The sequence below is a fragment of the Lipomyces tetrasporus genome (assembly GCF_029532465.1).
Source record: "Lipomyces tetrasporus strain NRRL Y-64009 chromosome Unknown POJ06scaffold_1, whole genome shotgun sequence".
Lineage (NCBI taxonomy): Eukaryota > Fungi > Ascomycota > Lipomycetes > Lipomycetales > Lipomycetaceae > Lipomyces > Lipomyces tetrasporus.
Window position 1 is genome coordinate 1,976,194 of NW_026611596.1, and position 22,131 is coordinate 1,998,324.

A 22,131-nucleotide genomic window follows, 5' to 3' on the forward strand; every position below is an offset into this window, starting at 1 on the left:
CATCTCCCAGCGCATGGCACACGTGAGAATTAACTAGCAGCAACCCCGAATCAAATCAAGTACCACAGGTCGTATTCGTCTCCTCCCATTAGAACGCTGTGATTTTGTCGAGTTGGCTGCATTTCTATCGATTTTGAAATATTTCTTAGTCTACGAGGTTGTCACGAGCACCATGACTGTACGCGCCATTTTCGTTTAGTCCTGCTGGCCGTTGGTTATGCAACGCCAACGCTGTGACTACTGGAACCACGCACTTGACTAACATTTGTGTCTTGATTAGCTCGGAAAGATAGTTCATCTCTCTTTTGACTTGGTTCTTGTTTCAACTGTTCTCGCCGGTGTGAAAAGATCAACCGGACTAGCGTATGTTCGACCTTGGCGGCTTCGGGGGACCGATAACAACGACAACCAGTTGGGATCGGCTAACGCATAGTGCTGAATATAGGCTCAAGACTGAGGATATTGGTTCATCCGACATTCGGTACGCTGTCGATAAGTACCTAGGGGTCGGTGAATGGGTACTCGATGCTAGTGTCATGTACATGAGCAACTCGCCATATTTCTCCCGAAAGCGTTAATTATTTCGTGTCGTCAGCTTACATTTAATACCCCTAAAAACTCAACATCTCCACTATTAGGCAGTAATTATGTTCCCGTACCTGCCCGGCAAATACTACTCGAGCACGCGATTTGCAACAATGGAGTAACGGATATTTCCACTTCCCTTCTTGCGATTTTGTATGGTGTATATGTATTGGTTATGCTTATTTTTCCTTCTACACGGGTGAAATATATACAGTATACATGTTACAGCGACGTTGTCATTGGCGTGTTTGTGTTTTGTAGGTTATGGTGACCTTCTACTCTATTCATGGTAGCGTTTGTTTACGTGTATTTTATGTCCAATACTATTATCATCTAACCCTAGTCGCACAAAATCCTGTCGACTCAGAACAGCTTCTTGTTGTCACTGGCTTCTATTCCTGCCGTCAACCGTGTCCAAAATCAAATGACAGCCAATATCACCCGTATCAATAATTTTCGTAACAAAGCTATCGTAAACTACTCCTGATCGCTATCACTGTTGCGGTCCTGCGCACTCCAGATTCGTCGAGCAAGAGGACTGCTCACATAAGGTGCGTGAGTCAGACTCTTCCGTCGTTCAACTATTGAGGTATGTCAGCCAATCCGGACAAACTAAACGACAGCTTAGGTTGCACGTAAGATGCGTCTCAGCCAGTGGTAATCGCGACATACCTATGACTGCAACACCGGGATGCAGTTCGATATCACCTTGCAATGGTGCGACCTTTGCGTTTGGATTATCTTCCACACTACTTCTCTCTATAGCTCCATCATGGCCCTGCTGAAGAGGTTTCGGTTCTAATGATTTTTTCCTCTGCAAACTTAGCAATTGGTCACAGCTGCTACGCAATACAATGAGACGCACCCGTTGCAACATGTATCGAGCCTGCGAACTATTTATCTCGACTTCATAAGCGGCTTCGTCCACCTTTGACCTCTGCTTCCCACATCTGCACTGCCATTAGCATCTTTTGTATTCCACAAGAAGTATTCAACTTACTCGACAATCCACAATATAGTGACGCAAGGAATATTCATATCTCTTGCTACATGCGGCGTCTTCGGACTACCATGCTTAAAAATAATATGCGTGACTTTTCGAGACGGCTGTTTGACAACCGTAGCACCAAGCTTGCGTAAAAGCACTGCAAATTCGGCCGACGCATCGCTCCCTTCGCTCGTCCTAATATCCAGAAAAGCGACAACTTCCGAAAGTGGTAAAGGGGGTCCCTTGGTAGGTGAATCCTTCGCATCTAAAGAAGAATGAGGTTCTGCAGGTTGCCTTGCGGAAATCCTAGCTCGTGGCTGAGTAAAAGCAGGCGAGGACACCCTGAGCGTATGCTCTGAAACGGCTTTTTGTGGCGAGCGAGGCGAGCGGGCTTTCACAATGTGTCGTTTGCCAGTCGGAGTTGGCATATGAGGAGGCAAGATTGGGACTTTTGAAGTCGACAAATTAAATGGCGACTTCATTTCCATTTTCGGCACTGGAGCCTTTTGAGCTGCAACCTTGTCGGTAGGCATTTCATCGGAGTCATGGCCCGGGGCTGCAGCGCTCGGCGTAGACTGATAAGATCTACTATTCTCGATATCGAGCTGCTCGAGAGCTTCTTCCAATACAACCGTATCGACTTCATCGAGTTCGGCATAGAGATGCCTCTCGGACGCGCACGCCACCTTACTCATGCTGGCTTGCATTGCTCCGTTTTCGATTGCGCTTTTTTCAGTTGTAGGCTCGTCGTTGTCGCTCTCGTTGGACTGTCTTTCACTCAACACCTTCATGTCCGCCATAGACTTCTTGTTAGCACTTCGCGAACTAGGTAATGGTGGCAGACGCGGAGGAGAAAGTGAAATTGATGAAATGTGCTTCACGGGACCCATTTGTTTCCTTCGAATCGCTGGTGACCCATTTGAAGACGTGGCGCTCGCCGCCATCGATGCCAGATTTGGTGACTGCCTTAAAGACTTCGATGAGACGGTACGTCCAAGTCGTCTAGCGGGTGATTTCAATCCCAATACAGCTTCCTGCTTATTTGCTCCTAGTCTTGGCGGCGATCTGGAAAGACTCGACGATATTGAAACACCCCCTTTGTCTGAAGAACGTCGTCTATTAGCCGATGCACCACTCATGCACAGGAGTCCTTCACATCTTCGAGGTGTTGGGTGTGCGAATAGTCTCTGAGGTTTTCCAAGTTCTGTTTTCGTCGGAGACAGGTCGTTCAATGCATCATTGTAGCTACTTTTCTTTGTAAAATTCGCGACTGCAAGATTGGGATCTCGCTGAGCTTTTACTCGTAGCATCGACTTTGGATCGGATGGTTGCGGAATTCCACTGCTCTTCATAGGAGACGTAATCTTGAGGCTCCGAATTGGTGAAACTAAAACCTTTTGTCTCATAGGCGAGACGATCTTCCGGTCGGAGGCGATTGAACTCATAGCCGAGCGCCGCGACGAAGGCGTAGACACAACTAATATCTTCTTTGTGCTGGACTTGACAATATTTTCTTTATTCTTGTAAACGTGCCGGTTTGTTGACGGCGTTGATGGCGGGTTAGGCATGATGAACACCGACTCCAGGGCGACTGGATTACCCACGCTTTGCAGCTTTGTCGTCGATGCAACTTAAACAGCTAGCAAACAATGCAGATTTTCCTGGAAAATTCACCAATCTATGTTTCTGAACACGGTTGAGAGCTGGTGATGCTGTGTTCGATATGCTTGATATCGTCATCATCATTGAACTTTCAGGGGCTCACGCCCGCCGTTTGGACATTGTTTACAGGAACATCTGACACAAGCGGTTGGTCAGGCAACCCGCCGCACAGACAAGCTTCTATGAATATCAACATCTCCTTACATAATTACGCATAACTATCATTCAGAGCGTCTGTATAGCAAACGGAAAAAGTACTTGTAGTTTGCTGTCCTTGTGTTTTATCATTGTACTTTACAGAGATTACGTTACGTGCTGTCCGAGCTATTTCGTAGTACAGTTGTCTTAATTATCGCATTTCTTCTAAGTTAGGAAATCGCGGAAGAGTGTTGGAGCCCATGGTGCGAATATACCACGACACAAATATTATTGAGACTAGACTTAACAATCGTTTGACAAGCAGCACGCGGCAAGACGAGCTGGAATCAATATTGACTGCCGCATGAGCTGCTAACCTTTTGCGACTCTATCTCCAAGCGATTAGGTCGCACATAACAGTGTTTCTGAACACTGCTGACGCTCTTTTGAGGTACGAGTAGAGCAAAATGTCGTCAATCCAAGAAACGCGTGCTGCTGTCAAGCTTGGGCAGGGCATCCGGCACCTGATCTCTAACCTGAGTGGTTACCCGGCGATAACACTTCCGGCAGGAAAAGCTTGGGAGAAGCGAGAACTCATACGGGATATCGTGATATACATACGTATCGAATTATCTACCAATTCGTTTCCATTGGAGTCCGTTCTACGGCTTTGATTCGTCCATTCCCTCGATCAGGTTAGTACCTTGATTTACGTCGCATAGTCCATTGTGCGTCCAAGGAGATAGAACGCAATCTAATATGCAAATTGTTCCAGGGCAATTAGTGGATTGGCTTAGTACTCATCTACATCCATGCGGCATATTTTTATCGCAAACGACAATAGCTAATACCTTAGGTCGATTACGCAAAATAGTCAATTGAGCCGGCATATTCTAGAATGAAACTAACAACACCGCGCCTGCTGATATCGGCAGCTTTGATGCGCGTTGCTTTCTTTTTCTACGGCGTTTATCAGGATGAGCACGCGGAAATCAGGTTCACAGACATTGACTACTTTGTGTTTACCGACGCGTCGAAATTTACCGCTCAAGGTGGCACGCCGTATGATCGCGCAACGTACCGTTATACGCCGATTTTAGCATGGCTGTTATTACCGACTACCAAGTATTTCTGGTTCGGAAAGCTGTTGTTCGCGTTGGGAGACATCGTCGCCGGATGGCTAATGCTGAGAATTTTTCAACTGCGCGGGTTGTCAAATGATCGGGCTCTCAAGTTCGCGTCGGTGTGGCTGTTGAATCCGATGGTTGCGATTATCAGCACTCGCGGAAGCTCGGAGGGTCTACTCGGTGCTATGGTCATTGCGCTGTTGTGGGCTGTATATGAAAAGCACGTCGTATTATCGGGAGTATTGACAGGCTACGCCGTTCACTTCAAAATCTACCCAATTATATACGTGCCATCGATACTGTGGGCTCTAGACAACAGCCCGTCAATGTTAGGCAACGGTATGTTTCGCTGGGTTAACAAAGACAGAGTTAAGTTCGCAGTGACCAGCTTTATAACATTCGCTATTTTGACGGGCGCTATGTACTATGTGTGAGTATTGTGGCCATAATTATGTGCTTGTGTGAAAACTAACCCTCGCTAGGTACGGCCATCCATTTCTATTGCATACATACCTCCACCACCTCTCCCGATCCGACCATCGCCACAACTTCTCTCCATACAACATTCTACTCTACATTTCCGCCTCTCCGTCTGTACAGCTCAAGTCGCCTTATCCGTCACTTGCATTCCTCCCACAGCTATTTATATCGGCCGTCTTCCTCCCCGTCATGCTCGCAAAGAAGGATCTCGCAAAAGCAATGTTTGTGCAGACGTTCGCGTTCGTGACCTTTAATAAAGTATGCACTAGTCAGTATTTCATGTGGTATATCGTGCTGCTGCCTTTTTACCTTCCGTCATCGACGATGCTGAAGAATAAGTGGCTCGGAATATGGGCATTGATATTATGGACCCTTGCACAGGTATGTCAAGAAGCTGGTTGAACTGTTGTAGTGGACATTGTTAAATTGTATGTAACGACAGGCACTCTGGTTGCAACAAGGTTTCGAACTAGAGTATCTCGGCAACAGTACCTTCTACCCCGGCATTTTTGCCGCAACTCTTATATTCTTCTCGGTTAATATTTGGATTCTTGGTGTCGCTATCGAAGATATATCCGTTGTATAATGGAGTCAAGGTCAATCTCATTCAAAGAGTACAAGGCATAGAACCTAGGAATAGATATAATTTTTAATGGAAGGGATGGAGGACAAGTCTCGGACGACATAACCTCGATAAGTTGGTGTACAGATTAAAAATGTATAATTCATCCCTCGTTCTTGTCATTAACTAAATAACCGACATGAGCACTTGGAGAAGAGATACATTTTACAGGAACAGGGTCTCTGATATTTATACTTTCAGCAATGTTTAATGTTCGGTTTTGCGAAGATTTTGTTCGAAACGGGTGTACAATACTATATAATGAGAAAATAGTAGTGAAATGTGGCTACATGGACGATGGATTTATTGCGTACTCATACATAAACCGCGGAAAAACTCTACATCAAAATTAAATTCTAGAAACAAATCACAAACAAAATTTCTGCTCAGGCAAAAGTTAGATACAGGACTTATTCTACAGTTCGTCCCGCGCAGAATCGGCGACGCCCAAAATGTTCTCTTTAATTGCCGCAAAAGCCAGATCAAATCGTGCACCAAAGTACCAGGCTACGCCGAGCTAGACACATATATTAGTTTGGCTCATGAATGATAAAAGCAAAAGCAAAACATGAACATACCATGAGCGCCGACGTAAGTGCCAGCGTACTACCAAACAGAAGAACAATAGTCAAGATCTCCGTCGTCGACGCCGCACTTTCCGGTTTCTCTTCCGTTGTAATCTCATCTTTGACTTCTTTCTGTGTTGGGAAGATAGTCTCAATAAACTGATCCACTTTAGCACAGGCAATGCTAATCCGCATGTAGTTAGGGTCCTTCGGCGTATTCCGAGCATGGATCTTGTGACAGTATTCCTGGAAGATATTATACGTTTCCCGGATACTGGTCGCTCGCATGATAAGCTACCTAAGTTAGCATCAACCAGTACCTTAAGTGACTTAATGACAGCATACCATCACAGACGTGCCCTTTCTGATCTTGACGTTGCCGGTTAGGACCTTCTTGTTTTGGAAGACAAGTTCTAGTGTAGCAATAGCCATCACCTGTGGGATAGCACAGAAATTGAACATAGACTGTTCTTTAACCGCAGCAAGGTAATAGAGACAGTCAGGAATATGCTCAAGAGCGTTGGCAACGAGTTCAGACAAGCAGTGCACACCAGCTTCGGCATACTCCGGCGTAATGAAGTCTTCCATTGAGTCAGCATACTTTGACCAGATTTCCTTTGGCCAGAACTTTCGGTTGTCGAGTAAATCTTCGTGAAAATCTCGAATAATGTTTGTCTTCTGAAGAAAGAGACCCATGGAATTGTGCCTCAATTAAAAATCAGAGCAAACCCACGTCAAATAATCGCCACAAGATACTTACAAATGTGGGCTTTCTAACAGCCTGGGATCTGCTGATCCACCAGAGACCGACAACCGGGTGAGACCTTCGCCGACAATGCCTGCGACGTAATGGCAGTACAAGTCATAGTCACTAACGGTGTCGACACCCTTTTTGTTGAAGTCCTCATCCTCGCAATAGTCCGCCATACCATTCCCCATTGTTTTCGTGATATTAGTAATAATTTCCCTATATTTGGGCTTTAGGAGCGAGAACTCGTAAATTATTTTGTCAAACTCCTCGAGGACTGCTTTGTCCTTCTCCCTGCCTGGATATCACATTGTCAGAAAGAGCTTGGGATTAACTCAATTGATAATACGCTGCACGTACTGTCCTTGAATGTCCACCCTTCTTTTGTGAGGTTTTCGTAAAAGGTTCTGAGAACCGGCAATTTGACACGGTTGGGAATCGTCATATCGTCCTCGACTGTATCCAGACCGCGCAAGATAAGATAGAAAAGCATGACCTATAGGAACCACCACCCCATTAGCTCAATTGCACGAAAAACATATTAAGTCACACCTGAGGTGAGGGCTTTGTATTTGTATTACCGATCACAACCGACCGCTAAAATAAATACTCGACATACCGCCTCGCGTAACTCAGGATCTAGCTCCTCAATAACAGCAGCAAAGCTTCGGGACGTGTAGCCAAGTAATTCGTAGCATCGTTTCAGATTGTCGGACTCCTTTGATGGGTTCCTTGGATACAAAGGTTCGTGCCATATGGACCTAGACAGATTAGCAGAAGACTCTACTTGATGTCAGTTTGACATACCATTGAATAACAGCTCGCAGCTCCTGAGGGTGCGCTATCAGTTGCAGATACTTCGACATAACTCGTTTGGTCGAGGACGACAGGCGGGATGGTCCTGGAAGGGTGGCAGGGAAAGACTGTTGAAGTTGTGAGCCTGTTCTTTGAAGAGCAGAGGGGAAGGGGAAGCGAATTGGTCAGGGTTCAGGGTTTGCAGGCATCAAGTGGCTGATCAGCGACCGACGACTATACAACTGGCGCCGCATGAAAATGTCGCAAACTCGCAATCATGTCTCGATCTCAGCTTTATCGCCCGAATACGAGATATCCGAGCCGCACGTGTAGCCTCTTGGGAATTCGCAACGAGCCAACACCCTTATGGTGACACTGACGTAGTCGGAATTTGTACTTTCAGCGATGTTTAATGTCCGGTTTTGCGAAGATTTTGCGAAACGGATGTACAATACTATATAATAAGAAAATAGTAGTGTAGTGTGGCTACATGGACGATAGATTTATTGCGTACTCATACATAAACCGCGGAAAAACTCTACATCAAAATTCTAGAAACAAATCACAAACAAAATTTCTGCTCAGGCAAAGGCTAGATACAGGACTTACTCTACAGTTCGTCCCGCGCGGAATCGGCGACGCCCAAAATGTTCTCTTTAATTGCCACAAAAGCCAGATCAAATCGTGCACCAAAGTACCAGGCTACGCCGAGCTAGACACATATATTAGTTTGGCTCATGAATGATAAAAGCAAAAGCAAAACATGAACATACCATGAGCGCCGACGTAAGGGCCAGCGTACTACCGAACAGAAGAACAATAGTCAAGATCTCCGTCGTCGACGCCGCACTTTCCGGTTTCTCTTCCGTTGCAATCTCATCTTTGAATTCTTTCTGTGTTGGGAAGATAGTCTCAATAAACTGATCCACTTTAGCACAGGCAATGCTAATCCGCATGTAGTTAGGGTCCTTCGGCGTATTCCGAGCATGGATCTTGTGACAGTATTCCTGGAAGATATTATACGTTTCCCGGATACTGGTCGCTCGCATGATAAGCTACCCAAGTTAGCATCAACCAGTACCTTAAGCGACTTAATGACATACCATCACAGACGTGCCCTTTCTGATCTTGACGTGGCCGGTTAGGACCTTCTTGTTTTGGAAGACAAGTTCTAGTGTAGCAATAGCCATTACCTGTGGGATAGCACAAAAATTGAACATAGACTGTTCTTTAACCGCAGCAAGGTAATAGAGACAGTCAGGAATATGCTCAAGAGCGTTGGCAATGAGTTCGGACAAGCAGTGCACACCAGCTTCGGCATACTCCGGCGTAATGAAGTCTTCCATTGAGTCAGCATACTTTGACCAGATTTCCTTTGGCCAGAACTTTCGGTTGTCGAGTAAATCTTCGTGAAAATCTCGAATAATGTTTGTCTTCTGAAGAAAGAGACCCATGGAATTGTGCCTCAATTAAAAATCAGAGCAAAACCCACGACAAATAATCGCCACAAGATATTTACAAATGTGGGCTTTCTAATAGCCTGGGATCTGCTGATCCACCAGAGACCGACAACCGGGTGAGACCTTCGCCGAGGATGCCTGCGACGTAATGGCAGTACAAGTCATAGTCATTAACGGTGTCGACACCCCTTTTGTTGAAGTCCTCATCCTCGCAATAGTCCGCCATACCATTCCCCATTGTTTTCGTGATATTAATAATAATTTCCCTATATTCGGGCTTTAGGAGCGAGAACTCGTAAATTATTTTGTCAAACTCCTCGAGGACTGCTTTGTCCTTCTCCCTGCCTGGATATCACATTGTCAGAAAGAGCTTGGGATTAACTCAATTGATAATACGCTGCACGTACTGTCCTTGAATGTCCACCCTTCTTTTGTGAGGTTTTCGTAAAAGGTTCTGAGAATCGGCAATTTGACACGGTTGGGAATCGTCATATCGTCCTCGACTGTATCCAGACCGCGCAAGATAAGATAGAAAAGCATGACCTATAGGAACCACCACCCAATTAGCTCAATTGCACGAAAAACATATTAAGTCACACCTGAAGTGAGGGCTTTGTATATGTATTACCGATCACAACCGACCGCTAAAATAAATACTCGACATACCGCCTCGCGTAGCTCAGGATCTAGCTCCTCAATAACAGCAGCAAAGCTTCGGCCCGAGTAGCCAAGTAATTCGTAGCATCGTTTCAGATTGTCGGACTCCTTTGATGGGTTCCTTGGATACAAAGGTTCGTGCCATATGGACCTAGACAGATTAGCAGAAGACTCTACTTGATGTCAGTTTGACATACCATTGAATAACAGCTCGCAGCTCCTGAGGGTGCGCTATCAGTTGCAGATACTTCGACATAACTCGTTTGGTCGAGGACGACAGGCAGGATGGTCCTGCATAGGGTAGCAGGGAAAGAGTGTTGGAGTTGTGAGCCTGTTCCTGGGAGAGCAGAGGGGAAGCTAGCGAATTTGACAGGGTTTGACGTCATCAAGTGGCTGATCAGCGACCGACGCCGCATGTAAAAGTCGCAAACTCCCAATCATGTTCTCGATCTCAGCTTTATCACCCGAATACGAGATATCCGAGCCGCACGTGTGGCCTCTTACCAACGAACGCACTTAAGGCCTATAGCACGAGAAGGTTAGGGTTATCCAATTTACCCGTCAAGAGTGCACACTTACTTGTATTAGACGGCCGACCAGACATAAAAAATTAGCAAGAAATACAACAAAAATGTCTGGTGGTTTCGCCCTGCCATGGGTCACAAGCAACAACTGCCAGCTCCAAGAAGCTGGCCTCTCATATGTATGTATATATTCATATACATATACATAGACAAATAACAGGAACATAATGGTGATAGAGAAAATTCTAACACCGTTCCTTATCCCCCGTGCCCACAGTCGAGTACGCGTCCCCGAACTGGTAGTGACCAAGTGGCTTGGATCTCGCCATCCTTGGACTCACCTTGTTCGAGGCGAATCAGCATATCGAATTAAAGAGGAGCCTGTCAGGACTCCTCTTATCCCCGTGCCCATACTTTATCCCCCGTGCCCATAGTCGAGTATTAATGCTGGCCAAATGACCAGGTTGTAGGAATTCTGAAGTATACTCGCTTGTGATCGAAGAGGATCTCAGCCAGTTACAGGCTCCCCTCTTGGCTGTCTGCAGACTGTGTCGCTTGCCAGGCGACTTAGTATGTTCCCGTAAGACGATGACGAGGAAGGGGGCCAGCAGCAGCGGGAAAGATGGCCGTATTTACAACCAGACGAGAAGCACAGAACCTGCGACCACGATTATCCGATCTGTGCGACTCCAGAGTCTTGGCAAGCGTCATTAATATATTTTGTCTACGGCGCGAATCCACGTCCGAGCGCGATCGTATTACACTGAATTGGAGTACAGAGACGTCTTGCAGCCGGCAGTGTCGGATTCCTCATCCGCAGTGACGCGAACAACCACTCACTATTGGCAAACCCTCTAGAGGATTTGAAAAAGCGCTGTCTCCAGGATTCCATATCAGCTGGGCCACTGTGGACGTTTAGTGTTTCGCGAATTGTGGATGAGACAGGGACGCGTGTTGACGCGTCGCGGAAACGCTGCGACGGACGCGTCGGCGAGCATCCGATCTGTGTAACGTCCCGTTCTGGACTCACCGCTTGAGCCGCATTCGCGATGCGCGCGGACAGGCAATTTCGAATAAACAAATCACTCAATTCTCAAGCGCGCGTAAATGAGGCAACAACTGAATAATGCTACCAAGCTCGGCCTCTGACGCCTCGCCGCCGATTAAGCCGAGCAGCACAAATCAGACAGACTAAACAAATCACCCATCCAAATCACCCATCACTTACGGTGACACTGACGTAGTACAAATTTTCGGTAAATATGTTCGGCTTTTATTTCTGGCCGGCGAATAAGTATTATGTCCGTAACAGCGCGATATAGGAAAAGACCGCCTATCGGCGCACCGCATGTGGCAATATCCAACCAGACGTAAAGGGTACAGATTGTGAAGCCGGTGAGCGGCGATATATTGATTTGCTGCTCTGTCGGTCGCTTTATGAGCTACCGAACTAGAGGTCCGTCATCACAATAGTAAATCATGTTCGCATTGACCGATTCCACTGTGACTACAATTAATCCCATTCATATCATCATTATCATGTGCATTGATGTATTTACAATTCCTCTCATACGTAATATCATACTGTAAGTGATGCAAATATTCCCATCCAAAACTATAACTCCGTAGATAATCCCATGAAATAAAATGCAGATAACTTAATACATAAGCTAATGCGACAAGCGATTGCCATGAATGTCTGCCACTATCTTAACCACGAAGGGGCATATCTCGGGTCATACCGTAATTCCGCATTGAATATCTCGATGAACTGTATACAGAAGTTAATCATAACAGAACCAGTGATACAACATCAGAACCTACCTCAATATCACTGTCTTCCTTGCCAGCAGCAAACTGACCATATTCATCAAACACGCTGGCCAAGCTCCATCTATCCATCGCGTTAGTGTACAACGTCCCCAGCGAGGTAATGCTATAGACATACTTCTGAAGAAGTTTTCGCATCGCGCCAACCAAGACACCGACTCTGTGTTTGCCTTTGTTTGAATGCATGAGAATTGGAAAATTCCGTGCGTCTAGGAATGTGACGTCAGCATCTTGCGTCATCGACAGTAACTCTTTCTACTTACCAACAACTACCTGCAGCGCTGCTGCAATTGCTTCTGGATCATTCTCCACAAACGGCAATTTGCAGTTCTCCATTTGGAAATGAAATATTTTGATGCCATTCCTTGCAGCCCATTCCACGTTAATCTTTCTCAAATCGTGTTCACCAAGGTATCTGATTTTGGTATATATTAGCTGCATGCCACATAAATGCTTATGTAGTAATATCGGTTGTGCTCACATGATAGTCTTCAACTTCAATTTCTCAAGGAATGGGAAATTGATAGGTAGAGGGTGTCCACTCCTATAAATGCCCGACGTAACCATAGCAAAATTCAATGGTGGCACCAAAAGCTTCTTCTCAGGACGATCAAAGAAGTTCGCAGTCGAACTTATAGAAGACATCCTGCTGCTTGAAATGTGTGACGGTTCTGCCATGCTAGTGCTGCTCCGTGTATGATTATTCGCGTTGCTGTTGTTATTGGTGTCAGATTGCGTATTGCTGCTCGGAGCAATGGCGTGGTCCCGTGTGTGAGAGTTACCACCATTATTCAGTGACTGGAAGTCGCCATTCGCATAGTATCCGTTCTGGGAAAAGGTGCCAGGTTCTCTGTTGGGCGGCATGACCGACGAAGATGGAGTTGACGGAGGAGACGCCACGGTTTGCTCGTAAAAATAATTCTTTCCACTGACTTGCGCCTGTTCGGAATTTTGCGCAACCTCTGTCCGAAGGGGAGGAGGTGATATCGGCGACGTGCTGAGCATGAGCTGCGACTCGATCGCCTTCAATCGTGTCTCACGATCAAGTGCCGAATCAGCCTCAGCTTCTCCCGGCTCATTTAGCTGGACAGAAAAGACCATGGCATGGTGATTAGATGCTGGCTCTTCAGACATGATGAGCCCAGAAGGTCAGTTTGAGTCAAACCTGTGGCGGGATTCGTGGTCGATTTGGCCGGTCAGGAGTTGGAAGCGATCATTTTGGGAGCTTAGCTCGTGTGAGCTGTTTCCTCGTCTCGCTACTCGCTGGTTGTTCCCCTTACCCACAACCAGAAATAACTACTTGTGACAAATTTACAACACTATTATCGTTAGTACGTGTTTAGCATGCATATTAATTCCTGGAGCTAACACCGTCTCTAATGGTTCAACTAGATGATCTATCACGAAGCAACTATATACAGTCATGCAAGCCTTCGTATCACTCACTTACGGTTAGTAGCGCCTGCGGTCTTAATACAACTAACCGATGCACGATTACTTTCAGTAATCAACTGATATTCTATATTATTTCTACATCAATTAAGGACAGTCATGAATGTTGAAGAATGCATCTGCATGTGCAAGTTCCGACCGTAATGCTATGGAGTGAAATACACGTCTCGCACATCGATTGAGTGATCGTTGCAGAGCATACGTCTGAATCAGCCTGTTTACTAAATGTGGTTAAACAGAGATCAGGTTCAACACGTAAACTAGCCGCGTTCGACCTCCAAGGCAGAGCCCGACTTGTATGCAAAGATAACTGTACACATTACAATTATATAATGTACTCACGATCTCTCAAAGATTCACTAACGCAACCTCAAACCAGAATAATGGTAGTCTCGTCGCCACGCAATGGCAATGGCCGTGGATGGCCTCGTAAGCAGTGGCAGTGCTGCTGTGCCAGGTCACTCACTATATTGCAGTAAGTCGGGAAGGCCGCTTAATAATGGGGTATGATATACAGAAATTCTCGACAAGCTGATCTGGCGACCTTGTCATTGTGGAAAAGTCGGGTGCCCGGAACTGTCCCCATAATAAATAAATTCTATTATCATTTAACGGAGATTTCCCAGCCACACCTCCCGGCCCCGAAAGTCGTCTGGCAACCGTCGTCATCCGCTTCAACCCATCCTTCTTATTGACGAGACACTCTACCCCATCTCTTCCGCCCTATATATCCCGCCAATAGCACCGTGTCCTACCTGCGAGTTCCCCTACCATGGCCATCACTAAACGTGCCGGTCGAAGGGCACAACAGGGCGGCCAACCGGCGAAACAGCCTGCGAAGCGCGGCGCTGTCAAGAAGGCCGTGTTCGATTCTACGAAACGAAAGGAAGTTGGTGTCTCGGACCTTACGCTACTGTCGAAAGTCTCGGAAGATGCTATAAATGAGAACCTGAAAAAACGGTTCGAGAACGGCATTATCTATGTATGTGATGGCTGGAATCGTTGTGTTGGTCAGATGGTTATCAGATTGCTAACTGGTGTGGCATGTAGACTTATATTGGACATGTGGTATGTAGTTTGCGGACTCATCATCTCCCCCACGGGCGAGCCGACGAAGTTGAGAGAATGTTGCTGAAACAAAATCTCTGTAGCTTATCTCTGTTAATCCCTTCCGAGATCTTGGAATATATACCGATGATGTACTCGAGTCATACCGCGGCAAGAATCGTTTGGAGGTTAGTGTGAATTTTGTTGTATATTCGATTTGTCAGGCATTGTATTGAACGGGATGAAAGGTGCCCCCTCATGTATTTGCTATTGCCGAAGCCGCATACTACCACATGAAGTCGTACAATGAGAACCAATGCGTTATAATCAGGTATGTGGCCGGTATGCTTTACTGGCACAGCTGTCCACGCTAATTGTGATAGTGGTGAATCTGGAGCTGGGAAAACCGAAGCTGCCAAGCGAATTATGCAGTATATTGCGTCCGTCTCAGGAAACTCGTCAACTTCAATTCAGGAAATCAAGGATATGGTTTTAGCTACCAATCCTCTCCTTGAATCCTTCGGTTGCGCCAAGACTCTGAGAAATAACAACTCTTCGCGTCATGGCAAATATCTCGAGATTCAGTTCAACAATATTGGAGAACCAGTTGGTGCCAATATTACAAACTACCTTCTGGAAAAAAACAGAGTTGTAGGGCAGATCCAGAATGAAAGAAACTTCCACATCTTTTATCAATATACTAAGGGTGCGAATCAGAAATATCGAGAGCAGTACGGTGTCCAGCCTCCAGAGTCGTATGTCTATACATCCGCGTCAAAATGTACAAGCGTTCAAGGCATCGACGATCTTCAAGACTTCAAGGAAACTGTTAAGGCCATGGAGATCATTGGTCTACATACCACCGAACAGGATGAGATATTTAAGATTCTGGCGATTATTTTGTGGCTAGGAAACGTCGACTTCATCGAGAACGCGGAGGGTAACGCGGCGATTCGTGATACGTCGGTTCCGAACTTCGTTGCATATCTCATGTCGGTCGATGCTGCAGCAGTCGAGAAGGCACTAACCAACAGAATCGTGGAGACTACTCGTGGAGGTCGACGCGGCTCTGTATATGAAGTTCCGCTGAACATCACGCAAGCTCGCGCGGTCCGAGATGCATTGGCTAAGGGTATTTACTCTAATCTTTTCGATTGGATTGTCGAGCGGGTGAATGTGTCTCTCAAGACTCGCGGTGAAGCGGCACGAACCGTTGGTATTCTTGATATTTACGGTTTCGAAATCTTCGAGAACAACTCTTTCGAGCAGATTTGCATCAACTACGTCAATGAGAAGCTGCAACAGATTTTCATCCAGCTCACCTTAAAAACAGAGCAGGAGGAGTACGTTCGTGAACAGATCAAGTGGTCGCCTATCAACTACTTCAACAACAAGATCGTCTGCGACCTTATCGAAGAGAAGCGGCCTCCCGGTATTTTTGCAGCTCTTAATGATGCGTGTGCTACCGCCCACGCGGACTCGGGGGCCGCCGACCAATCGTTCGCACAGCGCCTCTCACTAGTAGCATCCAACCCTCATTTCGAGCAACGCCAAGGAAAGTTCTTGATCAAGCATTATGCTGGTGATGTCATGTATCGAATCGAGGGTATGACCGATAAAAATAAGGATCAGATGCTCAAGGATCTTCTCGACCTAATCGCTAAAAGTGGTAATAAATTTTTGACTACGTTGTTTCCTGCTCAAGTCGACCATGATTCCAAGCGACGGCCACCGACCGCTAGTGACAAGATCAAGCAGTCCGCTAACGACCTTGTCCTCACATTGATGAATTGCCAGCCATCCTACATTCGTACAATCAAACCGAATCAGAACAAATCTCCGGCTGAGTACGATGACAAGGCGGCGCTGCATCAGATTAAGTACCTAGGTTTGCAGGAAAATGTTCGAATTCGACGTGCAGGCTTCGCGTATCGTCAGACCTTTGAGAAATTTGCAGAACGATTCTATCTTCTATCTCCAAAGACTTCGTACGCTGGTGACTACATTTGGCAAGGTGATGCGCAGTCAGCTGTTCTCCAGATCCTGAAAGATACATCGATCCCTCAGGAGGAGTATCAAATGGGTGTCTCGAAGGCGTTTATCAAGACCCCAGAGACATTATTTGCTTTGGAGCATATGAGAGACCGATACTGGCATAACATGGCGGTCCGAATTCAGCGTGCTTGGCGAAACTACCTGCGATACAAAACCGAGTGTGCCATCAGAATCCAGCGAGCGTGGCGTCGCGTTACCGGATCAAATCAGTACGTTCAGACAAGGGATTACGGTCATCAGGTACTCGGTGCCCGCAAAGAGCGCCGACGCATGTCTATTCTCGGGTCGCGGCGATTTATGGCGGATTACCTGGGAATCGGTAACTCTAGTGGCCAAGGCGAGTATATTCGAAATGGCGCGAATATCTCGAGTAAGGAGTTAGTTCATTTCTCTTGCCGTGGCGAGCAGTTGATTGCAAAACTTGGGCGTACCAGTGCACGTATGCCACGTGTGATAGTATTGACTTCGAAAGCGCTCTATATTATATCGGAGAACATCCTCAATCGGCAACTGGTAATCCACACTGAGCGTGCAATTCCTCTAGGGCAAATTCAATACATTGGGCTTTCTACTTTGCGTGACGATTGGATTGCTGTCGGCGCCAATTCGCCGCAAGAACCCGATCCATTACTTTGGTGTGTATTCAAGACTGAGCTTGTCACTCGTTTGAAGATGGTTCTTCCTAGTCTCAACCTCCGCATAGCAGCCACCGTTGAGTACAACAAGAAGCCCGGCAAGAAAGCGGTTGTCAAGTTCCAGAAAGATCAAAGCGTTCCGCGCGATGATATCTACAAAAGCGGCACAGTACGTGTTCCGCCTGGTGAGCCTGCTAATAGCGTCTCAAGACCAAATCCTAGGAAGAAGAACACTCTTGCTGCTAGGCCCGTCACGGAAGGTAAATTGCTTCGACGAGGTGGTGGGAATGCACCGGCTGGACATGCATTGTCATCGACACAGCCTGCTCAGCCAAGGTCTGTTCCTCAGGCGCAGCCGATCCCTCATGCACTGCCGAGCAGTCAGGCAAGACCAACACCCCCAGTTCCAGCTCGTAATGGTGTGACGAATGGCAATGACGCCCGCTATGCGCTTTCGCAACATCAACAGGCACAACCACGTTCGCAACCTTCCGCCGCGGCGGTCTCTGCTGCGGTTGCCGCGACAGGAAGTCGCCATTCGCAACAAGCTCCTCAGGCCCAGTCCCAGCAGCAACAGCAACACGTTCACCCTGTTGCCGCAAAGCCCGTGCCAGCTCGTCCAACTCCAGTTCAAGCTAAACAGGAGCCTACCCACGCACGAAATACCTCATCTGCAGCTAAACCGCCGCCACCTCCGCCTCCCCCACAAGCTGCGCAGCCGCCGCCACCAGCAGAACCGACGTTCAAGGCGCTGTTCGATTTTAATGCACAGGGATCAAACCAACTCTCTATTCGCAAAGACGAAATTGTTATTGTACTGAACAAAGAAGGAAACGGTTGGTATCTCGCGAAGAAGCCAGGATCGTCGACCGAAGGCTGGACCCCGGCCGCGTATTTAGAGGAAGTGAAGACCGCGCCGGCAACATACATCCCGCCACCACCGCCACCACCACCGCCTGCTGCCGCGAAGACTAACGGAGCTCTGGCTACTCCCATTGGCATGCAGCAGCCGGTTTCTACACCATCACCGCAGCCTAGCGCTAGTATTGATTTGGCGCAGGCGCTGAAAGCGAGACATAGTAGGATGAGATCGAGAGATGACGATGAAGCGGAAGATGACGATGATTGGTAAATTATGTATTTGGTAGGAGTACGATGGAATATGATGATTGTTAGATATAGGCTATACATGTGTTGTAGGAACTTATGGCAATTGCCATAATAAAATGTCTGAGGATTTTAGAATCGCGTCCATCGGCCGTGACGCAAATCTAAAAAGATAGAAAATGTAATAAACAACGGACAGTAAATTGGAAACAAGAAAATGCACCCAAGCAAAACCTTCCCATACTAAGATGAACCACAAGGGTAAATATTTACAGACTGCAACTTAGCCAATCACCATTTTCTCGTCGTCACCTTCTTTATTTTCATCGTCGATGTAACAGTCATCTTGATCCATTCGCTCCATGAACATATTCCATTGATACGCTCCCCGCTCTAATTTTTCGATGAGATCACTAATCTTTATTAGCTATCTTGTCCGTTAGGCACCAGTATACAGTTATACTAACTCGACATTCTTTTCATTTTGCTTCGATATACTAGGAGAAGGGGACTTTCCCTTATTAGGTTTCTTCCCTCCACGTCTGGCGTATGGCAGACCAGGCTGCCGTCGACGACGTACCGTTGTGTTAGGCGACGGAGAAATTGAACTCTGACTGTCTTGTAATTCCGCAGCCATAATCTGCGCCTCCATTTCGGGGTCATCCTTGATCAATTCCTCATACTCATCAACATGCGCCTTGATATGATCACGGATGCTGTTTATGTGGCCGTCAGTAGTTCCATCTATCAGGAAGAAATCGCAGCCTGTAGCGAAACAATACCACGCCTTTCCATTCCTTGAATCTGGAACTGTGTTCGGCAACGTGATGTTCTCGATCGGCGGTGGTCCCATTCCGGGCTTCATAACGGGCCATCCATCGCGGTCCACTTCAGTGGGCTGAGCAGAACGCACTTTCGCTGTTCCATCGTCTTCAAGAGTAAGTCGTTCTCTGTATCTCGAAAGCTGGTGAGACCTCTCATGCTCGATTTGACACAATTTCTCGACAATTAGTCGAGCATTTGGGACGGTTTCAGCCAGAGCTCGGCGAGATTGCGTTGTTTCACGTGGTATGGTCGAAAAGTAATCGACATCAACGCCGTTACCCCATATCCCCTCAAAGGCTTCCGATAGTAGGCTAGCAGCGGCTGGCGAAGTCCGCTTGGTGGGAGTACGCTTAGATGTTCGGAGCAGCTGCTTACTGTCAGAACCGGCTCTCAGAGCCCTTGCCGATATCTTCGTCGAAGGTGCTTTCGTGGTCGAAGTCGCCACTGAAGTCGCCGCGGGCTTCTTTTCTTTCATGGCTGCTTCGCGTCTCGCGTCGACAAGTGGCTTTGATTCCTCTTTTTTCACCGATGTCTCATTCTTAACTTGCTGCTCAGGCGTAACATCTTTCGTACTTTTAGCTTGAGAAGCCGAGACGGGTGATAGTCTTGTGGCAGCAGGAGAGACAAGAGCAAGTCTTGGGTCCGTAGAGGTCTTCACGGGAGCATTGTCGCCCCTGGCGTTATTCGACAATGCTGTAACTAAAGTCGAAATTCTAGGCTGACCCGTGGGGTCTTGCACAACATTCGGGATATTCGCACCGCAATGGTCGGTACCCGCGTTGCCTGATCTGTTCACCATCGGTACTCGAGTGCCGCTAAACCGGACTTTTCTTAGAAACCGATATAATACCAAATCTGTTCGTTGGATCCGTGGATCTCGTTGTTGATCAACAAAACTGCGTGATGAATTAAAGTTGCGCTGCTTGTTTCGCCATATAGCATAGCTCGTAGTTTTGACGCGGTTGAGATCGTACGGATTATTCGCGACCGGCGTAAAATTCGTAGCCACATCAGGTATTGGCAAGCCTCGCTGTGACAAGGGAATATCAGATCCAAAAGGCGATGGTGACCGATCCGGGACTGGAGACATCAAGGGCGTCTGATACGGACTCGCTGGCGAGGAAATCCCTTGAATCGACGCTGTGACCGTTGACGACGAAGCAGGACTTTCGATGCGTGACCTTTCTGGCTTAAACCGTTTGGATGTACTCAGAGATGGCGATGGTGCTCGCACGCGCTTGTGAAACTTACTCAATGCCGCATTTTTCGTAATATCCGTCGATGAGGCAGGCGACTTCGCCTTTATGCTAGCTCCTCTCGAACCTGCAGTACTATGTAGTGGTGAATTTGGACGACTCGTTGAAACCAAAGGAGATCGCTCTCCAGACCATAGTTCCCCGGAGTCATCCGATGCCACTGAATTTTCGCGATGGTTCTTTCCGACCAATCGAGAATTTAGCTGATTTACGGGCGCAGCGTTCAGTCCGACTCTACTCGCTGGCGAATTAATGCCAATGAAATGGACAGTCCGCGGAGCAACCTTTGATGAGTCCTTGAGAAACCGAAAACTCACAAGCACCAGCGACTTCTTTGCGCAATTTATGTCGGGTTGCGGACGACCTACGCAGAGTACGCCTATCTGACCGTTGTCCTCCAGGACCTGGAAGGCCCTCCCAAATACGTCCTGAAGAATATCAATATCTTGTCGCAGTAACCAGCGATAGTAATGGGATAATACCCTAAATCTCGTAGATAGAGCCTCGTAGAGGACTGAATCTATCCAATCATCGCGTTCTCGCAGAACGCAGAGCGATAGAAAACATGCTTCGTTGGAGAGTACTCGCATTGCGTCCGTTATACCTTTGTACGTATTTTTGTACTATGTCGACAATCTATTAGTACAGTTACTGATTTGGCAATGGCGAAGTCGAAAGATACCTCAACGAGTAACTCTTCTATTGTGATATTTTTGGCCATGATGTTCCGCGAAGCCTTCTCTGTCATAAACCCTGCATTGGCTGGTTAGCGATATCTATCACTCTGGCTATAATACAGTAACTTTGTACTAACGCCAAAGTTTTGCCCCGATAACAATGAAATTCCAGTCTCGCGTATAGGATTTGTGGGCGTTGAGGCAACAATAGTTGACTCTGGGGGTATATATAAAAATGTGTATAGTTTGTTCGCTTTTGCTGAGCTCGATTTCCGCTCTTAAAAATCGGATGATTCTAACAGAAAGATTGTCCGGCTTCACATTTCCTCGGAGACCTGATTGCGAAGTAACCTAGTATAAGCTCCCGTTCCTCTGTTCAGGTAGACCCGTACCATAGTAGACGAACATACCCACTAGTCTTTGAATATTACGATTGGCTACTTTGCCTTCGACACTGAAAAACGCGTCTGGCGCTAGCTGGTCAAGACCTGTAAAATCTGACTTAATGCCAGCCTTGTTATAGATGACAATATCTTGCAGTAAGATCAGTGGCTTGGGCTTGTGCGGCAATGGGAAGAATGCGTCTTCATCGACGATCGCATCCTTATAGACTGGCTCGGAAGCATTGTGGACCGACGCACTGGGATGTGACATTACTTCGTTTCTTTCTCGTGTCCGACTGAGGTCGATAAAGGCTGTTGGTGATGCAACACCAACCGTATGCGGTTCCAGTAAAGTTGCGAGGTTGCTAGAGCTAGTGAGTATGATCTGATCATCAGGGATATCTAGGCTACGACTACTACTCTAATGCCTTACACTGTCCAGTTCTATCAAACAGCCTGCGGGTCGGATCAATCGCTGTTGAACTAGCATTATAACCGCTTGTTTCCTTAAC

The 22,131-nt window shown here is 46.9% G+C and overlaps 8 protein-coding genes across 8 annotated transcripts; 3 read left to right on the forward strand and 5 right to left on the reverse strand.

Moving 5' to 3' along the window:
- Positions 1–928, forward strand: POJ06DRAFT_243686 (uncharacterized protein). The gene is made up of 3 exons (XM_056186397.1): positions 1–178; positions 281–363; positions 446–928. Exons 1-3 carry the CDS (start codon positions 173–175, stop codon positions 576–578), a joined length of 222 nt encoding a protein of 73 aa, XP_056047596.1. The 5' UTR covers positions 1–172; the 3' UTR covers positions 579–928.
- On the reverse strand, positions 929–3,346 carry POJ06DRAFT_243688 (uncharacterized protein). Its single transcript, XM_056186398.1, has 4 exons — positions 1,586–3,346; positions 1,451–1,535; positions 1,258–1,399; positions 929–1,166 (listed from the first exon to the last, which is right to left on the reverse strand). Exons 1-4 carry the CDS (start codon positions 3,139–3,141, stop codon positions 1,063–1,065), a joined length of 1,887 nt encoding a protein of 628 aa, XP_056047597.1. The 5' UTR covers positions 3,142–3,346; the 3' UTR covers positions 929–1,062.
- Positions 3,347–3,983: 637 nt separating this feature from the next.
- On the forward strand, positions 3,984–5,898 carry POJ06DRAFT_243690 (PIG-M-domain-containing protein). The gene is made up of 4 exons (XM_056186399.1): positions 3,984–4,068; positions 4,149–4,930; positions 4,983–5,361; positions 5,423–5,898. Exons 2-4 carry the CDS (start codon positions 4,272–4,274, stop codon positions 5,564–5,566), a joined length of 1,182 nt encoding a protein of 393 aa, XP_056047598.1. The 5' UTR covers positions 3,984–4,068; positions 4,149–4,271; the 3' UTR covers positions 5,567–5,898.
- POJ06DRAFT_243694 (isoprenoid synthase domain-containing protein) lies at positions 5,885–7,857 on the reverse strand. The gene is made up of 7 exons (XM_056186400.1): positions 7,724–7,857; positions 7,536–7,677; positions 7,277–7,412; positions 6,929–7,214; positions 6,514–6,874; positions 6,181–6,462; positions 5,885–6,119 (listed from the first exon to the last, which is right to left on the reverse strand). The coding sequence occupies exons 1-7, from the start codon at positions 7,780–7,782 to the stop codon at positions 6,018–6,020; spliced, it is 1,368 nt and encodes a 455-aa protein (XP_056047599.1). The 5' UTR covers positions 7,783–7,857; the 3' UTR covers positions 5,885–6,017.
- Positions 7,858–8,193: 336 nt separating this feature from the next.
- POJ06DRAFT_298531 (isoprenoid synthase domain-containing protein) lies at positions 8,194–10,764 on the reverse strand (the record flags this gene model as incomplete). Its single annotated transcript, XM_056190654.1, has 11 exons — positions 8,194–8,423; positions 8,485–8,766; positions 8,815–9,175; positions 9,231–9,516; positions 9,579–9,714; positions 9,771–9,815; positions 9,838–9,979; positions 10,026–10,185; positions 10,333–10,351; positions 10,408–10,477; positions 10,694–10,764. The coding sequence occupies 11 exons, from the start codon at positions 10,762–10,764 to the stop codon at positions 8,322–8,324; spliced, it is 1,674 nt and encodes a 557-aa protein (XP_056047600.1). The 3' UTR covers positions 8,194–8,321.
- An 852-nt stretch (positions 10,765–11,616) lies between these two features.
- POJ06DRAFT_13828 (tyrosine phosphatase family-domain-containing protein) lies at positions 11,617–13,461 on the reverse strand. Its single transcript, XM_056184486.1, has 4 exons — positions 12,664–13,461; positions 12,446–12,597; positions 12,177–12,391; positions 11,617–12,123 (listed from the first exon to the last, which is right to left on the reverse strand). Exons 1-4 carry the CDS (start codon positions 13,314–13,316, stop codon positions 12,058–12,060), a joined length of 1,086 nt encoding a protein of 361 aa, XP_056047601.1. The 5' UTR covers positions 13,317–13,461; the 3' UTR covers positions 11,617–12,057.
- A 643-nt stretch (positions 13,462–14,104) lies between these two features.
- On the forward strand, positions 14,105–18,719 carry POJ06DRAFT_13834 (P-loop containing nucleoside triphosphate hydrolase protein). Its single transcript, XM_056184488.1, has 5 exons — positions 14,105–14,616; positions 14,685–14,702; positions 14,786–14,869; positions 14,930–15,012; positions 15,065–18,719. Exons 1-5 carry the CDS (start codon positions 14,407–14,409, stop codon positions 18,501–18,503), a joined length of 3,834 nt encoding a protein of 1,277 aa, XP_056047602.1. The 5' UTR covers positions 14,105–14,406; the 3' UTR covers positions 18,504–18,719.
- Positions 18,633–21,199, reverse strand: POJ06DRAFT_14228 (uncharacterized protein). Its single transcript, XM_056184532.1, has 3 exons — positions 21,042–21,199; positions 18,946–20,987; positions 18,633–18,891 (listed from the first exon to the last, which is right to left on the reverse strand). Exons 1-3 carry the CDS (start codon positions 21,147–21,149, stop codon positions 18,762–18,764), a joined length of 2,280 nt encoding a protein of 759 aa, XP_056047603.1. The 5' UTR covers positions 21,150–21,199; the 3' UTR covers positions 18,633–18,761.
- Positions 21,200–22,131: the final 932 nt, after the last annotated feature.